General features: G+C 45.4%; 1 protein-coding gene across 4 annotated transcripts; it reads left to right on the forward strand.

The window, feature by feature from the left end:
* The first annotated feature begins 4398 nt into the window (after nucleotides 1-4398).
* znf574 (zinc finger protein 574) lies at nucleotides 4399-19269 on the forward strand. 4 transcript variants are annotated; one of them, XM_042107287.1, is made up of 7 exons: nucleotides 4399-4481; nucleotides 6907-7046; nucleotides 8380-9796; nucleotides 14078-14642; nucleotides 15990-16084; nucleotides 16343-16794; nucleotides 18099-19269. In XM_042107287.1, exons 2-7 carry the CDS (start codon nucleotides 6909-6911, stop codon nucleotides 18651-18653), a joined length of 3222 nt encoding a protein of 1073 aa, XP_041963221.1. In that variant the 5' UTR covers nucleotides 4399-4481; nucleotides 6907-6908; the 3' UTR covers nucleotides 18654-19269. The 4 variants fall into 4 exon arrangements, with proteins under 4 accessions (XP_041963221.1, XP_041963220.1, XP_041963223.1 ...); XM_042107286.1 differs by lacking the exon at nucleotides 4399-4481 and adding an exon at nucleotides 4509-5079; XM_042107289.1 differs by lacking the exon at nucleotides 4399-4481 and adding an exon at nucleotides 4509-5079 and having other exon boundaries at nucleotides 14081-14642.
* The last annotated feature ends 80 nt before the right edge of the window (nucleotides 19270-19349 follow it).

Consider the following 19349-nt stretch of genomic DNA (forward strand, 5'->3'; position numbering starts at 1 on the left):
CTGGTGCTCTTTCCCCATTTTCAAATTCCAGCCATGGAGAAAAATGGAAGAGTGTGCATGTTTGAGGAGTGCTGAAGAGTGCTATGGAGATTATTTGCAAAACATTCAGACAAGATATCCTTTATAGTGCAACAAAAAGAAACATTCTCCAGTGCATCATAACTGATGCTGAAAGGGAAGTGGACCTAGGGCAAATCCTCATTTTTGTTGATGATTGTCCCTCTACTGTAGCTATTGCAGATAGCGATGGTTATTTGTGAAGTGGAAATAAGTCATCCTCACTCAAGTGCTGTCTAGCAATGTAGATGCTCAAGATCTAGCTATGTCTTTAGGACACCCATCTGACTGCAGCACATTTAAGAAGTATGCAGGAAAGTTTGTAAGAAACTTTTGTATTGTTATTTGGTATCTGTTATGTGGTAGCAAATGATGCTAACTATCAAAGAAATAGACCTAATGTAGGAATGCACACAGATGCAACAGATATGGTGTAGGCCTATCTGATTAAGACCTGAGTGGTTGAAATGTACTTATTAAATTAAACTGGGAGCAAAGAAGACTATCTTCACTCTTTTCCCTTTGCAACTGTCAAAGAAGCACGGGAAGGCCTAGGGTAGTCTACATCAGATGGCCTAAAGATTAGGCTCTTCTGCATAGCATTAAGTGATTTGCAAGCAGTAATTTGAACACTGACCTTGGTCTAGCCTACTTTGGATATTTAAAGGTAATTTATTGCCAATACACCACACAATATAAATGAGCTATAACAAACAATAAAGGACTTAATCACACACAAACTACTATTTTACTGACTATAAAAATAATAATTATGTAAGAAGTTTAGTAGTTTAAAACGTGCACCAAATTAAACACAAATGACTCAATACACTTGGAGGAGGCCTGCGTCCTTTCTTTTCCAGATATTTTAGGATTTGGATATCGTTTCAGTATCAAGATATTTATGGCAGGTATTGTATCGAAGTCATAATTTTGGTATTGTGACAACACTATGCCAGAGCCACTCAGTTTTCTAGATGTCGAGGGAGGCTCTACCACCAACAAATGATGCTGCTCCATGGCATATTAGAAGAGCACATTATCAAGCTCTAGTATGGAGGCAAGCACACATACCAAATCCAGTGTTACTAGAAGTAAAATGTTTTTTACTTGTCGGTTGTTGCTGACGGTAGATGCAATTCTGCATTAGGCTTATTCCCACTATCTAAGTTCATATGTACTGTAGGATATATTCTGAGTTGAAGGTTATCTATGCAACTTGTTATTATGATGAAATGCATTAAACACCACATGAGTGACTCACTATGTTAGCAATAAAAATATGGTACTGTTTTGATTAGAATTTCCGAGTTTATTACATGTTAACTGTAATCATTTTCCCATTAAATACGTTAATAAACTATAGTATGGGTTCTTTAATGCTCAAACATATATTTAGAGAACACTTTTATTTGGTTTTAGTGATTACTTTTGAAATCAACCCAATTTAGGAAAAATAAGTGTTTTATGTTAAAATGCTGATTATGCGACTTAGAATTCAGAATTGAGCTTGGTAAACAAAATATTCAGAATCAGCACCCTCAAATTAGGTAAGAAGGGTGGTTTACCAACTTTTCCTCAAATTTGCCGTCAGAAGTTCTCTTCTGTGAAGCTGCTCTCCCTCTATTGGGGCTGATGATGGGTTTGACACTGGGGAGTTGGGGCTGATGCTGGGTGGGGGGCGTTAGGTGCTGTGTGGAGTTGGCGCTAAATGCTACGTGGGGGCGTTAGGTGCTGTGGGGAGTTGGGACTGGCTCTAGGTGGTGGCATTAGGTGATGGGGAGTTGGCGATAAATGCTAGGTGGGGGCGTTGGGTGCTGTGGGGAGTTGGCGCTAAATGCTAGGTGGGGGCGTTAGGTGCTGTGGGGAGTTGGGGCTAAATGCTAGGTGGGGGGCACTATGTGCTGTAAGGAATTTGGGCTAAATGCTAATAGGGGCAGAGCCCAATAGAGTTCGGACAACTCAAATCATGGGTGCCATGTTTCATCCCAACGTCGGATGTTTCTTGGTAACTTGGCTACTATAATTTTCCTATGGAATGCGTTATCATAAGTCGAAGAGAGAAATTGACATTTGCCTCACAAAATATTGTATAATTATTAGCCCTCCAGTTTTGTCTCTTGACCTTCTGCTCCCATACTTTCTGCCTTTCTGAGTCAATTGTACAACTGTTTTCCGCTTCCCGGTCTTGCAGTTCGGCATTTTTTAAATAAATAATTGTATTTTTTTTATAATTTAGATATGTTTTCCTCGGTTCACTGTACCAGAGCCCGTCTACGGAGAGCCTCCCCACTCTCTATTAATCCCATACAAACCGAACTGGGCTGCAGTTCACCAGAGTTCACCTAGATGGCGATCGCGGGCGAGTCCAAAATACATGGGGTCCTATGGAGCTACATGGCTACATTTATTGTTTTCACCTATTTAACAACTGAAACCCTCAGATTTTATTTTATTTTTCGCAAAATGGATATGGATTATCAATCAAAAGTGAAATAATCCGGGAGTCATGTCCTTTCGTTTTCTTACAGGTTGGGTCGTTGTTGCCCATAACACGCTAGCATTGATGCTATGCTATGCTATGATCATGCTAATGAATGACGTCATTGACACGTTTGAAAGGCTTTTTAGAACAATTAAGTGACTTTAAAAAATATAATACTCAACCAAGTGTATTGTCTTTGCTTCCCCTTTCGAATACAATATTCAAATTACTTGAAAAAAAATTATATCCCGAGAAAAGTGGATTTTGAGGGGTACAGCTCCATAGACCTCCATTCATTCTGGACTCGCCCGCGAGCGCCCCTAGATGCAGTACCACACCGGAAGCATTCCGAGAGTGAAGGTTCTCCCCTTATTAGACATTCTCTGACTGTACTATGTCAATGGGGATCTGCTGAATGTTGGGATGAAACATGGCGTCCATGAAACACGTGGCCACCTCAGAACCAATCGCTAACGAGATAGCTCAGAACATTCAATTCCCTAGTTGTCGCAACTCTCTCTATATACGGCTCTGGGTGGGGGCATTAGATGCTGTGGGGAGTTGGGGCCGACACTAGGTGGGGACACTGTGGGGAGTTGGGGCCGACGCTAGGTGGGGACACTGTGGGGAGTTGGGGCTGAGGCTAGGTCGGGGGCAGTGGATGCTGTGGGGAGTTGGGGTTAGTATAAATACTCTTTTGATCCCGAGAGGGAAATTTGGTCTTGGCATTTATCCCAATCCGTGAATTAGTGAAACACACTCAGCACACACAGTGAACACACAAGTGAGGTGAGGTTAACCAGTCACACAGCCACTGTGTCAGCAGCAGGTGCGCTGACAGTGACGATGCGTTTCTGATGTCAGATTTTTATGTAAACTGCTCTCACGTTGCAGCGCTTTACTTATAAAAAAGAAAAAAAGAAAAAAAGAGATGGGGGGCGCAACCGTGGCCTACTGGTTAGGGCTTCAGGCTTGTAACCGAAGGGTTGCTGGTTCGATCCCCGACCAGTACAAAAACTGTAGGCGGGGAAAGCACTCTCCCATGACCACATCCACGGCTGAAGTGCCCTTGAGCAAGTGCCCCCTCACTGCTCCCCGAGCGCCGCTGTAGCAGGCAGCTCACTGCTCCGGGTTAGTGTGTGCTTCACCTCACTGTATGTTCACTGTGTGCTGTGCGTGTTTCAGTAATTCACGGATTGGTATATATGCAGAGATAAAATTTCCCTCGGGATCAAAAGAATATACTTATAATCAATAATATTATAAGTATTATTATATAATACTTATAATCAATATGAGCCCCCCCTCCCCAATATCAAGATCAGAGGTGGCCCCAAGATCATCCCCCCATCACACCCTGTGTGTACCTATGTTGCTCCTTCACTGACTTTCAGTTTTCTAGTATGTGTTCATGAGAGCGTGCCCATGTGCTGATCTTAATAAAGCCGTGTTTTGAGAGACTTTTCAGGGGCCCAGCATCGAGGCATCCTCAGCCCAGAACACAGCACAATATCTCCATAAACAGAGATTATAAACCAGAGGTGCCTGGCATAGACAGTAGGCTAAAATAAATGGCCAACAGCAGTGGACAACGGCAAAACGGTAAGACAACTAGGCTACACATCACTAAAATCTTTACAACTAAATGGAGTTTGAAGAAACAATACAAAAAAACTATGTCAATGTGTAATAAAACATTAGGTTACAATAACTAATGATGTTGCTACCTAAAAAATGTCAACAGTTTTTATGTTTTAAATTGTGTAGAAATGCCGTCTACTAATTCAGCTGTCAACTGTCAGTGAGGAGGGATACATGCGCTAGTTACACTTAAACACCATTGGTCTTTTTGAATACGTGGTAAGCCAATCAAATCACGTTTTGTTGAGACGTTGAGCAGATCTGTATTCTCTCTTTTTCGACTGGAAGACCGTCTGCGGTGAGTTGACAACAATGTGTTTTTAAAATTATTTTTCTAAAACACTGGATGACTAGGATGGTTCATTTGTGAAAGTTGCTGGAGTGCGCGGAGTCTCAGATGGGGGAGACATCTAGCACACAATTTCGGCGCGGGCGGCCATAGCACCACCGAAGAAGTTCACGGCTCCCTTCTTCTTCGCTTTTGACGCCATCTCAGAAACAGAGCCACCACCTTCCGCAGGCATAGCGCTATTCTGCGGTCAAATGTTTTGCTCACAGTACAGGGAACAGTTAGCACTAACCCTAACCATAGCACGTCTTTGAAATAGCCTTATCTTAGCGCAGAATCGGTATATTGTGCTGTGTAGCCACATTGCGCACCAGAATGTTATCGTTAGCTTGCTAGCAGGCCATGATGAGCTTAATCTTGCTTTGCTAGTAGCTAGCGTTAGCTCCGGCCCCCGGCGCGGTGCAGTTCAAGAGTTAGCAAGCTACAGATGGCTAAATCATGTAGAATGTCGATTTCGGACTGACAGATGTCCCATACGGTTTCCAGATAACAATATGAAGCGCATATTTTAATGCGACCGTTTAAAACGGATAACTAACGTTAGCAGGTAAACCAATTCAGATTGGACTTAATCATCAAATAGTAACGAAATGGCAGTCATAGTTTGATTATTATTTTATTTTATTTGTAGATTCTAGTAATGATACCAGCAGCAAAAAGTTGGACGTGGGGTTTCGGAGGCGCGCAACCCAAACGTTTACGTTAATGAGGGCAGTAACACATGCAAGGCTACAACCCCTCCAGTATAAATGACTTGTGTTTGTATGTTTATTGTAAGCAGTAAATAATATCAAATCAGCGAATTGGAAAGATTGCGTACGGTCGGTAGACATCCAGGGTGTGATGACAGGGCAGTCTGCGGAAATAAGCATTAAGCTTACCCGAAAACCTGCTCCTCTTCCATACCTTTAGTCCCCAGCAGGGGGCGATGTGTCCATTTCACGGTTTTACAGTTTTTCTCAGTTGATTTGGCGCATTTCTAAGATCAGAATGGTAATTCTCAAAACTGTTCAAACTCCGTATTATCTTATCACTTGTACACATAATTGAACCAGTGTCTCCACATTTTGAACAAATAGCAATGCTTTTTAGTACATCAATGCAACTGATTTTGTACAAATGCTGTTTGTTTTTTCAGTGGTTAATAGTCATGTTGGTCAAAATGCATTACAGTATACCATATTAGTCAGAGTCTGGACTAGTCTACTATGCTTAGCTTAGCTCTGCCTAATAATGAATTGCGCTGAAAGCAGGCAGGCACGCAGCTATGCTGCTCACGTTTACACTTGTGTGCATGGCGGGGTTTAAAACATTACTGCCAAAGTCTAAGTAGCCTGTTTAACATCCAAAGACATTGTACTGCTCAAGAGTAGACTAGCTCTGGATGTGAATTACAGTGAGCCGTTTGAGACGGGAGACCAAAAATAAATGGGCGGTCAATAGTAAAACGACAAGCTGACTAAAGAAATTGCAGTCCACTGATCGTGCCAGCACTACATGCAATTTTGTTAAACTAGCTGTCATAACTAGTTGTCATAGTCTGTCTAACATATATAAATATATGTGACCTGACCGACAGGAACATCAGAATGTATAGAAAGATGTATAGTGGTGCACAGCTCTGACCAAGTGGTGTATATTACTGTATATTTGTCATTTGCACAATGCTGTAAAAGCCTTTGGTTTATTTATACTGTCACAATATCTGTCGACAGGAAAAAACTTTTAAACATATCCACTGTCTTCCACAAATCCACATCCACATATCCACTGTCAACCCCCTCCACACACAATACTATTGAATACATTAATGTATAACTTTGTAGTTTTGAAATAGAAAATAGTGCGCATTGTTCATTAGAAAATACTTCGAGTAATATTGACAAAAAAGTTGACAAAACAGTTTGACTATCTTGACAAACAGTGGCATCATGATGTGTCATTTTGATTGCACTGACCATTTCATTGGCATAAATATTTGCTTTTCAGGCATAAATAAGCATTTTGAGCAAGATACAGATACAACTAACTGTTTATTATGATCCGAGAAATGCACCAAAGTGACTGAGAAACTGTATCCCAACTCCTGCTGAATCAAAGTCTTGAAGGACTCACCTGCAACCAGTCTAGATAACTAATATCAGACATTGGGTTCCTTGCAATTCCCTCATTTGGTTTGGTTATCCACCCTTCACTCTTAGTCCCTAACTACCAAATGAGGGACTTGGGAACTCAGAGTAAAGGCCTGATTTTGTGTGTGTTGTGTGGTCTGTGTGTGTGTGTGTGTTGTCTGCCTGTTGACTGTTGGTGCGTTTGTGTGTGTGTGTGTGTTGTCTGCCTGTTGACTGTTGGTGCGTTTGTGTGTGTGTTGCAGCAATGGAGACGTCCTCCGTGTACATGTGTTTCCCCTGCTACCAGGAGTTCCCCTCCCTGGAGGAGGTGCTCGCCCACCAGCTCACCTGCAACGTCGAGGCTCCTGCCCACACACCAGCACAGGTGCCTCAGAGCAGCCAGGTAACACACACACACACACACCTGCACAGGCACCTGTAATGCTTTTCGTACTCAAAGCAGTGGTCACTGCACATGGCAGGTGTGATGTCACTGGAGCGCCATAGGCATTTATAGGCGTGTGATCACCGAAGCGGCATAGACATTTATAGGTGTGATGTCACCGGAGCGCCATAGGCATCTATAGGTGTGATGTCCCCGGAGTGCCATAGGCATTTATACCGTCTTGGCCCGAATATAAGACAGGGTTTTTTTTTTTCTCAAAATATATCTGAAAAAGTGGGGTCGTCTTATATTCGGGGCCTAGACAAAAAATCTATGATGCCATTGTAAAATCATATGGTGATCAACGCGATGGTGAGCCCAGAAAGACCGTCTTAAAAATGCATTCATTGATGGCAGTGTGTGTGGATATGATGTGACTGAAAAACGTAATGACGGGTTGCCGATTACCAGAGCCGTCATGCAGCTGAAGGCTTTGGAGATCGCTAAATAGCTAAACACACCCACCGACTTCAAAACTAGCCTTAATGATGCGTCAATGCATGTCATTTCACTGCAGAAGTCTTGCCCAGCGCTTTTCCTCAGACTTCGAGGAGAATCTACTGTCTTTTCAACAGTAGCCTATGTGATCAACTTCAGAAAAAAAAACTCGCTCACACCCCCTGGATCAGATGGCCAATGCTGATCAAACGTCAATGTGCTTTGACATGTCAACATCTGCCAGCGTACAGTTAGATGTGAATGGCTAATGCAGTTATTGAAAGTTATTGAGGCTATGGTTCTTTTCTTTAATGATTGGTAGCCTACAGTTTATCTTTTTTACTGTTATGGCATTCATTAACATTTTACAAGTTATTTATTTAATTTGAATTTGAGAAATTCACCCCAAAAGATGAAATGAAATTGATCTCATGATTAAAAACAACAGCCTATAAATTAGTTCATTCAATATATTATCACCAGCATTTAAAAAAAGTAATTTTCTATATGAAACACAATTTGGTCTAATAAAAGCTGCTGCTGCTTTTATTTTATTTTTTCCAAAAATTAATCCTGAAAAGATATATATTCAGGATATTCGGACCAATACGGTAGTTTGCGCAAGTAGCAGAAAATGTAAACAAAAGGACCAGTTAACGGTGTCAAAAAAACTTTTTTATTTTTTTTTTGGTTACACTTACTTACTTGACTTTACTTTATTCTCCCTCTCTCCTCCCCCTCCTCTCTCTCTCCCCCCCCTCTCCTCTCTCTCTCCTCTCTCCCCCCTCTTCTTCCCCCCCTCTCTTCCTTTCTTTCCCCCCCTCTCTCCTGTTTCTCCCTCTCTTCCTCTCAGGAGCACACTGAGGCTGAGGCTGATGTGGAGGAGAGTGTGTGTGCGCTGACCCCAGACATGGGCGGGTCTGAGCTGTGGAGTGAGGGGGCGGAGCAGAGGCGGGCGGGGGCGGGCGATGCCCCCCGGATTCTATACCAATGTGGCGACTGCGAGCTCCTTTTTGATTCGCTGGGTCTCTGGCAGCAGCACCGCAAGCAGGGAGGCTGCCAGCAGGAGGCGCAAGAGCACTCAGAGACACCGCTGATCGCACCCACACACACACACACAGAGGCTGGCAACCTGCAGCCCCCAGAAGAGGGGATGGAGACAGAGGCGAGGCAGGGCGGGGCCTATCCTAATGACGGACAGGCAGAAGCAACCAATGAGGCATCGCTGGAGGCGGTGAGAGTGGAGACGCAGGTGTGTGTGAGCGAAACGTCAGACGGCCCTGCAGCCGCGCCCGCGTCCCCCCCTGACCCCCCCGTGAGACGTCGGAGCGGCGTGAAGCGAGTGAAGCCACCGTCCAGCCTGCTGTGCGTAGAGTGCGGTGCAGGCTTCTCGGCCATCTCGGAGCTGGTGTCTCACCGCCGCAGTCAGCATGGCCTGCAGGAGGCGCTACACCGCTGCACGGTGTGCGGAGAGGGCTTCCTCAACACCACGCTCTTCCTCTACCACCGCAAGCAGCACCCGCAGCCGCATCCCGTCCACACTCTCGCGCACACACACACCTCGCTGCTTGGCCTCCAGCAGGACGTGCAGGTGGAGCTGCTGGAGGAGGAGTCTCATGGACAGGGACTCCTGCTATTGGCTGCAGCCGGGGAGGGGCAGAGTCTGGCCTCTTATTTGGCCCTGCCCAGCAAACTGGATAGCCCACACATGCCCATCGAGGTCCAGACCTCTCCCACTAACCCAGAAGCCACACCCACCGACGATCCGGCCACTCCCACCAACCCAGAAACCACACCCACCAATGGTCCGGCCACTGATCCAGAAACCACATCCGTTGAGGTCCAGACCACTCCCACTGATCCAGAAGCCACACTGATCAATGTTCAGGCCACTCCTACTGAAAACCAAGCCATTCTGGCCACATCCCCTGAGAACCAGACCAATGAGCTTGAGAAGGGGTCTCAGGAGGAAGGGGAGAGCCCAGACAAGAAACGTCTGAGGCAGGAGCAGGAAGTGGCGGCAGAGGGAGTGAGTGTGTGTGAGATGACCGGCACGTCTCTGTGCCGCGTGTGTGGCTCCTCCTTCTCCAGCGAGGGGGCGCTGAAGAGGCATGGTCAGGAGCGCCACGGCCACAAGGGGGCGCTTCATGCCTGCGGAGTGTGTGGCCAAGAGTTCATGAACACCACGCAGTACCTCTACCACCGCAAGCAGCACCGCATTGACATTGATACACCCGCACAGCCAGCGCACGCCAACTGTCAGCCCGCAGGTCAGTCTAAGTGTGTATCTGAGGGGGTTAACCAAATGGTGTGTGTGTGTGTGTGTGTGTGTGTGTGTGTATGAGGGGGTTAGTCTAATTGTGTGTGTGTATGTTTGTTTGTCTGAGGGGGTTAGCCTAATGGTGTGTGTATGTTTGTGTCTGACGGGGTTAGCCTAAGGCCATCCTTAAAAATATTTTTGTTTGCAGTAACAGCCAAAAAAAAATAAAAAAGGGTCGGTAGGTAGGTCAATATTTTTTTTTTTCAAGATTCAAAGTAAAAAAAAAAGTTCAATTTTGGTCATTGTGATTACGTAGGAATGAATTTACACAAATGTGCATATCGTGACGTAACTGACTGGGTCTTCAACCCGTGCCTTCAGGCGCACCATTGCAAACCTCATTCTGATGCAGGTTATATAGACCAGCCTTTCTCAAACTTCTTTGACCTGAGGCCCGGTCATGGCAGACTTTTGGGTCTTAGGGCTCATCTACATGTACCCAGAAAGAAGGCTACAATAGCTCTTGGCCACGTTATATTGAAATTTGACTATACAATACTCAATGCTATACAGTATATTATACAGTCTCTGCTCTGTTTCTAAGGAAGTTCCAAAAAACAACGTCGTTCTGTTAAGTTTCGTTAAATAAATAAATAGCCTTCCAACAGGTTGAAGCGGAGCTTTGATACCAACGTTATCGATTAGTTTCAGTTTCTCTCGCGCAGACGCGCATTGAATGAATGCTCATACCACCACTTAATTGTAGGGCTCCATGTTTAATGACATCGATAGCAGAAACGTTTGTTTTCTTTTTTCGTCGATCCGCGGTTTCTTGATCAACTGCGCAGCAAATTATCAGATGAAGCATCGGGCCTAATTTCACTCCACGACTCCGCGAACCAGCAGTCTCCATGTTGCGGACCCATATTTCGAGAAATGCTGAATAGACCACAACCAATTTCAATACTCCGACACGGTCACCGCTATACTAGGGGGAGAAGGGATGAGAAAAGATCTGGCCACAGTTCTTCCAGAACTTCGTGCCAAGTAAAAGCGTTATCAGTTTGTGTGAATGAAACGAAGCGTAGGCCATAGTGTGACATGCGTAAAACCAATGGTGTAGAGATGACGCCAAGTGAGCCACGCAAAGTGAGCCACGTTTGCATGTAGGCAATTTATATTCACAATACGTGGGCCTACTAAAAGAAATATTATTTTATTGCATTTGTATTGGTTGTTTAGAGTGAAAAAAACAATCGGTCGGTATTAACGCAAGTTTACAACCGGCAAGTCGGTCGGACTAAAAGGGGGAAAAAAATAAATATTTGGGTCGGTTCTAAATTGACAGGGTCGGTCGGGTTACGGCAAACGAAAATATTTTTAAGGATGGCCTAATGGTGTGTGTATTAGGGCTGTAACGATACGCGTATCGAAACCGAAATCCCGACACTCATATCCACGACTGTGTCACGGTGTGAGAAGGCAGAATCGTGACACACCCCTTCTAGTGTTTCCCGCAGGCTTTACAGCTTACACGGGCGCATAAGTAGCACACATCTCCCGCCTTACTTACTGGTACGTTGTCCAAAAATAAATAAATAAAAAAAAAATCATAGCTAAGTAAACCCCCTCTCCTTGCCCCTGCAAGGACGCATAGAAGACGACTAAGGTGCAGGACGCTAAATTACGCTCAATACCAATGTTTTCCAAGACTCAAACAGTCCAACCAGTAGACTATGATAAGCTAGCCAACTATGCTACTTTGTTTACAATATTTCCAATATTCTACTAGACAGCTGAATTAAAGAGGTAGAGTTGTAATAGAAGTAGTAGGCTATCATCTGCATAAAGTGTGCTGTCATGAATATCAGAAATTCCGTATTTTCTCTTTTTATATCAGGATATAATATAATACAGATATACAACAATGTGTTCTAATCCTCTGGTGTTCCAAGGTAGGCTATTGAAATGTAATTTCATAAAATGTCTAGCCCCCCTTGAAAACCCGCACCTTCAATGAAACCGATGGAAACCGCGTCATTTGCTCTGACATTTTCATACATATTTACTTTACTTAAAGGAGAATTCTGGTGTGATATTGACCTAAAGTGTATTGAAACAGGATACCGAGTGTGAACGTATGTCTCATAGCCCATCTTGGCTTGTCCCCTGCACTCCAAAATCTGGCGCTAGTTAGCCGATGCTACCAACAGCTTTTTCAATGGTGGTGCTTCGGCATCGGGCTAGCCATGCAAATAAATCACTGTTTTACACTATTTATGAGGCTCAATGTATCTCCACACTTCATTGGTAGACTTCTGAGGGCCCTGACATTTAAAACAAGACATTGAGAACTTTGAAAAAGCACTGGTAGTTTACTTACAAGACGATTTATATAGACAGTATCTTCACAAAGTTTAGCGTTTGCAGCCATCTTGAATTTAGTCACGATAAGTCGAGCGACGAGTAAGAATGAACAGGTATGATAAGGGATCAGATTCCAAAAATAATTCAGTGGAAATGCATGGATTCCAGTTGCTGCTAGAAACTATAAGTCAATATCACACCGGAATTCTCCTTTAACCCTTAGAACCCTAAGCTGTTTTTAGGGCATTTTCACTACCTTTGTTCACAAGGATTTATTCTGGTCATTGTAAGTGCCACACACACATATTATATATTGTTTTTTTCAGCAGAGTCTAGGCTATCCAGATCTGTCTGCGTATTATAAAAAATTCGTATATTTCGACATGAATCTCACCACAGCAAGCTCATAGCTCTACATGCATTCCATGTGTGTGTAGGGCAGACTGAATCCTGAATCGGGCAATATAATTACCATGTTGGAGGGATACTCTGGGGCTGAGCAATTTACAGAAATATGTGGTGTGTGATTTACGGAAATAAATGCCATTTTTTATTTAGTGATGAAAAATGACCTTTCTGCGCTCCATATCTGTGACACGAACGGATCTGACCTGACTTGACCCGAGGTTGCGTGTTAGCCTGCGTGCCTATGGTGTATGCACTCATAATGATTATCAACTTTTTACTGCATTGCCATGAACAAAGTAAAGGCAAAATGTTGTTTCTTTGTTGAACAAATTGGGATGCAATGTGAGCCTTGAATTGGATGCCATGCAGGAATTTGCTAGGATCTCAAAACTGGATTATGAACATGCTTTGCCATAGAGAAACACACGATAGCGTTGGATTATAAACATGCTTTGCCACAAGAATAGACAAAAACATGGGGTAAGTCCAGCTATATGAAGTTATTATTTTGCTGTCACTTCGTCTGTTTTATAACCCAGAAGGATGAACTTGGTATCAAATGATAGCTCCTCTTTCATCTAGCATATCTATCCGATCATGGGTCCGCGAGTAATTCAAATGAGAGTAATGGGTGTGCAGCGTTGGTTTGTGTACATGACGTTATTATTTTGCAGTCACTTCGTCTGTTTTTACAAGCCAGAAGGATCTATAAACATGGTACCAATTGATAGCCCTGTGTCCCCTCTTTCATCTGATATGCTTGCCATATTGATGCGATCACAGGTTCGCGAGTAATTCAAACGAGAGTAATGGTTGCGCAGGTGAACGCAGAGAAGTATATACTGTAAATATGATGCAATTTGATTTAATTTCATGATTTTTTTTTATTTTCATACTTGATCGTACAGACACGTGTGTAGTCTCTTTGGAAAGCCCCACTTCTGCTCTGTCATGCAATAAAGGTTTCATCTCGCTGCGATGAACAGTTCCGGAGCAATGTAACAGAGAAGAAAGGGTGTGTTTTTTGGGTTCTAAGGGTTAATTTACTTAATAAATACCTTTTTTTTGTTAAACCTTATCCATGTGTGGTTTCCCTGTTAAATCACCCAAAATGGCTGGGTGGTTCTAACAACACACACACATACACCTCAGTAGCGATCATCTTGGAAGTGAGGGATGTCATTTGCTCTGCACACACGCACACGCACACACCTCAGTAGCGATCATCTTGGAAGTGAGGGCTGTCATTTGCTCTGCACACACACACACACACACACACACCTCAGTAGCGATCATCTTGGAAATGAGGGACGTCATTTGCTCTGCACATCGAGCATCTACTTACTTAAACGAGTTCCACACAGAACTTTTACTCGGTCGGTTCTGCATTATCCTGTAGCCTGTGCATGCGTGTGTACGTCTCCTATGTCACCAGGAGTGTGTGTGTGTCTCCGTGCCTCTCCTGTGTCAGTAGTATGTTATTGACGCTCTCTGTCTGTATCTGACCCTCCCCCAGTAGAGGATTCCGGAGAGGCAGCCTGCGGTGACTTCTTGGTGGAGCTCCCTGAAGACCCTACAACGGTTCCACTGGTGTCTGTCGCCCTGGCGACAGATGCCACCCTGAGCGAGCCCATCCCCCCGCCCCCTGCCCAGCTGTCACGTGATTGGTCGAGAGCAGCGCTACCCCACCGCTGTCCGCACTGTGGCCGCTCGTTCACGCGGCGGTCTCTACTCCGTGCCCACGTCAGCGGGCACACGGGCCAGAAGCTCTTCCGCTGCCACGTCTGTGCCAAGGCCTTCTCCAGCCCTGCCAACCTGCTGCGTCACACACACACGCACACACACACACACCAGCGCCCGCACCGCTGCCACATCTGCACCAAGGACTTCAGCCAGCCCGCCACACTCAAGCGCCACATGCTCACACACACGCGGCCAGGAGCCTACCGGAGGCGCCGCCTCACACACACACACACGCTCAGGACAGCCATCCAGGACGGGGACGCCCAGGGACCACACCTTCACACCTGCCCAGACTGCCCTGCCAGCTTCAGGATGAACACACAGCTGCAGAAACACAGGTGTGTGCGTGTGCGTGTGTTTGTGTGTGTGTGTGTGCATGTATGTATTTATCTAAGACCTGCAAAAACACATTTTCACATCAAAGTACGTCGGCATGATTTGTACCTTAGTACATTAAAGTGCATCTCTGCCTACACTGTACTGAAATACCACAGTGTTGCTAAAACACTTCTGTTAGGCCTATTTTGTGCCGCGATCACACCCAATTAAACCTAAGACAGCAACATCAAAGATCACTGGGCCAAATGCTTCAAACATGAAAGAAATAAGTAATTTATCAACAAGGCCATCACGATTTTAGAACTGTTACATTTATGATGCTTATGTTACTGTTACAACGGTAGGCAACCACACTTTTTAATGGCTGCGTCAGGTTGTAACAAAGGCAGGCTACGTGTCGCTGCTAAGTTAAATTCTTAACAAACTAGAACATTTTTTTAATTCTGTTTCAACTTTTATGGAGTAAACATGTATGATTCCTTTCTGGCCAAATTTCACAGCTTTCCAATCTAATGTCTGTGTAAATTTGAACGGAGAGAATAGAAAAGTGTTACTATTGTGTCAGTTCTCCTCTACTCTCGCATAGTAAACACAAATGGAATGTTGGAACATTGCGTTCCCCAACACAAACGTGAAAGGTCGGGTTTTGCGGGTATTGCGGTAATACGGTTATCGTCCAAGCCCTATTTGCAGAAATAAAAAATCTGCCCTGGGTGTAATAGTGAATTTACTTCGGCCTAATAGCCTGAATGGCCCTAATAGCCTAAATGTCCTGCTTGCGATTGTGAATTTACCTAGGCCTAATAGCATAATGTTGCCTTGGAAAATTATTGCTTGTTCACCAATTATTTCACCCTGTTAGTAACAAGGCAGCAGGCAAAGGTTATAGCCTACTGCTTTGTAAATTACCCCAGCCAAAGCATTTCTTAATTATCTTAAAAATAAAGTATTTTCATGTTTTGTTATCCTTTTTAATAAGAATATCAAGATGACCAGTGTGTTTTTGGTCTTATTACCCTTAGTTTCCCTTAAATTAAAAAAAATAATAATACATTTTGCAATTTTCACTTCCTCCCGCGCAATTTTTTTGCAACAAAGGCCTAAAAACATCACAACAGGAAAGTTACGGCGAAATCAGGCATTTTAGGATATAAATATCGCAATAATCTCAAAAAAGGCCTGCGGAATCCTGGATGGACTGTTATATACAGTATTTAGGAAACTTTACCGAGACATTTCTCAACTCGTACAGAACCGACATCGTTCTCACTATAACATATACTGTACAAGATACAATGTATTGTATTGACAGACCCCCCCCCCCCCTCTGTCTCCCTCTCTCTCAGACTCCTTCACACCAGTCATCCATTCTCCTGTGAGATTTGCAGCGAAGCCTTCAAGCGCAGAAAGGACCTGGACCTGCACTCCCTCTCACACCAAGGTGGGAGAAAAACTAGATAGATAGATAGATAGATAGATAGATAGATAGATAGATAGATAGATAGATAGATAGATAGATACTTTATTGATCCCCAGGGGAAATTTAAGAACACACACACACACACACACACACAAAATTCTCTCTCTCACGCTCTCTCTCTCTCTCTCTCTCTGTAGAACCCAAATCCTGGCCACTCTGTTCTGTCAAATATACATTCTGTCACACGCACACACTAATAATGTCTCTCTCTTTCTGTAGAGCCTAAGTCCTGCCCCCACTGTTCAGCTCAGTTCCTCAACCAGACGGTGCTTCAGGTGCACCTGCAGCGTTGCCCAGGCAACCAGGTGGAGACCAGGCCTGAGACTGAGGTGTCCGGTGGTCGGCGTGGGCGGGGCCAGGGGCGGGGTAAGGCGGGTGGGCAGCTGGAGTGTGAGATGTGCGGACACCGCTGTGTGACGCAGGAGGGCCTAGAGCTGCACCGCCTCTCCCACACCGGCCAGACGCCGCTGCGCTGCCCCCTGCTGCCCTGCAGGCGGCGCTTTGCCACGGGGGCCGCGCTGGGCGAACACGTCCTGGCGCACTGCCAGGGTCGCCAGGGCAAGCAGCGGGCACCCAGCCGTTACCGATGCCAACACTGCGCCAAGGAGTTTGCCTATGCCTCCACTTTCGCTGTGCACATGCGCATTCACACCGACGAGAGGCCCTTTGAGGTGAGGGAAGTGTGTTTGTGTGTGTGTATGTGTGGCCCACACACACGGATGAAGGGAGACTCAAACACACACACACACATCATCATCCTGCAGAACCTAGCGCACGCACACACCAGTGTTGTAGTCAAGTCACTATGCCTCGAGTCCGAGTCCAGGTTCGAGTCCCCAGTGTTCAAGTCCGAGTCAAGTCCAAGTCATTAAAAAAAAATTCCGAGTCAAGTCCACTACTCATCCGAGTCAAGTCCGAGTCGAGTCACTATTGATCCACGTCGAGTCCGAGTCGAGTCCCTATTGATCAAGTCGAGTCCAAGTCCAGCACTAAAGTAAGCATAGCATACATGTCGTTCCATACTGACAATTGTATAGGCGGCCATATCTCCAAGCATTTTGGTGTTAAAGTTAACGTTAGTTTGCTTGACTTGCGATGTACGACACGAAGCAGTAGCCTAACATTCCCTTGAACTAAAATTTGTATTACAAATAATTTAGATATTAAAATCATATAGCAAATTATAGCCTAATGACATACTACAATTATAGCCTTATGATATATTACAAAAAAAAAGTCGAGTCCTCAAAGAGTCATTGCGAGTGCGAATGCACAAGTCCGAGTCCAAGTTCGAGTCATTCAGTGCTCAAGTCCAAGTCAAGTCACGAGTCTCTAAATTTAGCTAATGACTCGGACTCGAGTTCGAGTCTCGGACTCGAGTACTACAACACTGGCACACACACACACACACACACACATCATCATCCTCCTGCAGACCCTAGCGCACGCACACACACACACACATCATCATCCTGCAGGCCCTAGCACACGCACACACACACACACACACACATCATCATCCCGCAGAACCTAGCGCACACACACACACACACACATCATCATCATCCTGCAGGCCCTAGCGCACGCACACACACAGACATCATCATCATCCTGCAGACCCTAGCGCACGCACACACACATCATCATCATTCTGCAGACCCTAGCGCACGCACACACACGCATCATCATCATCATCCTGCAGACCCTAGCGCACGCACACACACACATCATCATCGTCCTGCAGACCCTAGCGCACGCACACGCGTACCTACCTGAGTCATCCTGCAAACTCTAGCACACACACATCTGAGTCATCCTGAAGACCCTAGCCCGCACACACACTTACCTGAAGCCAAACACCCCTGTGACCCAAACACCCTCTCCTGAACACCCAACACGATTCAGTGAAATGACTGTGCAGTTTGTTAGTGTGAACTATATGTGCGTGCGCGCGTGTGTGTTCTTCCCTCTGCAGTGCTCCACCTGTGGGAAGCGTTTCCGGCAGCTTCCTCACCTGCAGGACCACGAGCGGATCCACAGTGGGCTGCGTCCGTTCGCCTGCTGGGTGTGCGGAAAGAGCTTCAGCGTGGCGGCGCGTCTGACGGAGCATGCGCGCGTGCACAGCGGCGAGAAGCCCTACACCTGTCCCCGCTGCCCCACCGCCTTCCGCTCCCGAGCCAACCTCGACAAGCACCTGCACATACACGCCGATGAGCCGCATGGGCCGGAGACCGAGGCACTTGGGGAAGGCGAGTCGGCCGTGCAGACCATCCTGCTCGTCCACCAGGCGGCGCCTTCACCCCCGCACCCAGACAACCAGTTGGAGGTTCCAGAGGGGGCAGGCACCACGCTGATCCTGCCCGCAGACCAGGCCTCCTCCTCGGGCATGCTGGTGCCGGGGTCTCCCTCCTCCGTAGTCATCCTGCACCCCACCATCACCGTGCCCACTACTGCTGTGCCCAACATCTCTGTCGTGGAGGGACAGGACGTCCCGCACACCATAGAGTTCATCATCGAGGAAACCGTCTAGAGGAAATCCCACACACCATAGAGTTCAGCATTGCGGAAACTGTCTAGAGGAAATCCCACACACCATAGAGTTCAGCATTGCGGAAACTGTCTAGAGGAAATCCCACATACCATAGAGTTTATCACTGAGCAGAGCCATAGAAGGAGGGAGGGAGAGAGGGAGGAGAGGGGATAGAGAGAGGGAAGAGAAGAGGGGATAGAGGGAAGAGGAGATGGAGAATGGGTGATGGATGGAATGAGAAAGGAGAGGGTGCTGACTGCTGACATAAAGAAGATTTAGAAATAGTGAAAATAAATTACATGTCCAGACACACCTGTCTGTGTGTGTGTGAGAACGAGTGTGAATATAAGATGTAGAAAATGTGAATATAATTAAGTTCAGAGACCTGTGTGTGTGTGGGTATATAAGGAGAGTGTGTGCAGGTTGCTATTGAAGGAAGATTGTGTGTGAAAAGGATCAGCAGAGAGCATCTATTCTGTATATATGTACACACCTGTGCTTAGGCGTGCTGAGGTGATTTTTTTTAATGTTGATATGACAGTTCAGTTTGAATCCCAGCGACTGCCTGCTTGCTAATGTGTTGTTGTTTAATAAAGCAACTTTATTACTAGCGCCACACCACATCTCTGGTCTTTCAATTCTGCGTAAGCTTGCACAGGTTGCACACACACATACTCTTCACAGACTAGACTGCAA

This window comes from Alosa sapidissima, chromosome 10 (genome assembly GCF_018492685.1).
Source record: "Alosa sapidissima isolate fAloSap1 chromosome 10, fAloSap1.pri, whole genome shotgun sequence".
NCBI lineage: Eukaryota > Metazoa > Chordata > Actinopteri > Clupeiformes > Clupeidae > Alosa > Alosa sapidissima.

Excerpts from the sequence above, each read along its gene's own strand:
- znf574 (XM_042107287.1), top strand. The coding sequence starts at position 6,909 with ATGGAGACGTCCTCCGTGTACATGTGTTTCCCCTGCTACCAGGAGTTC. Across the intron at positions 7,047-8,379 it reads AGGTGCCTCAGAGCAGCCAG|GAGCACACTGAGGCTGAGGC; the intron begins GTAACACACACA and ends TCTTCCTCTCAG. Across the intron at positions 16,085-16,342 it reads GCACTCCCTCTCACACCAAG|AGCCTAAGTCCTGCCCCCAC; the intron begins GTGGGAGAAAAA and ends CTCTTTCTGTAG.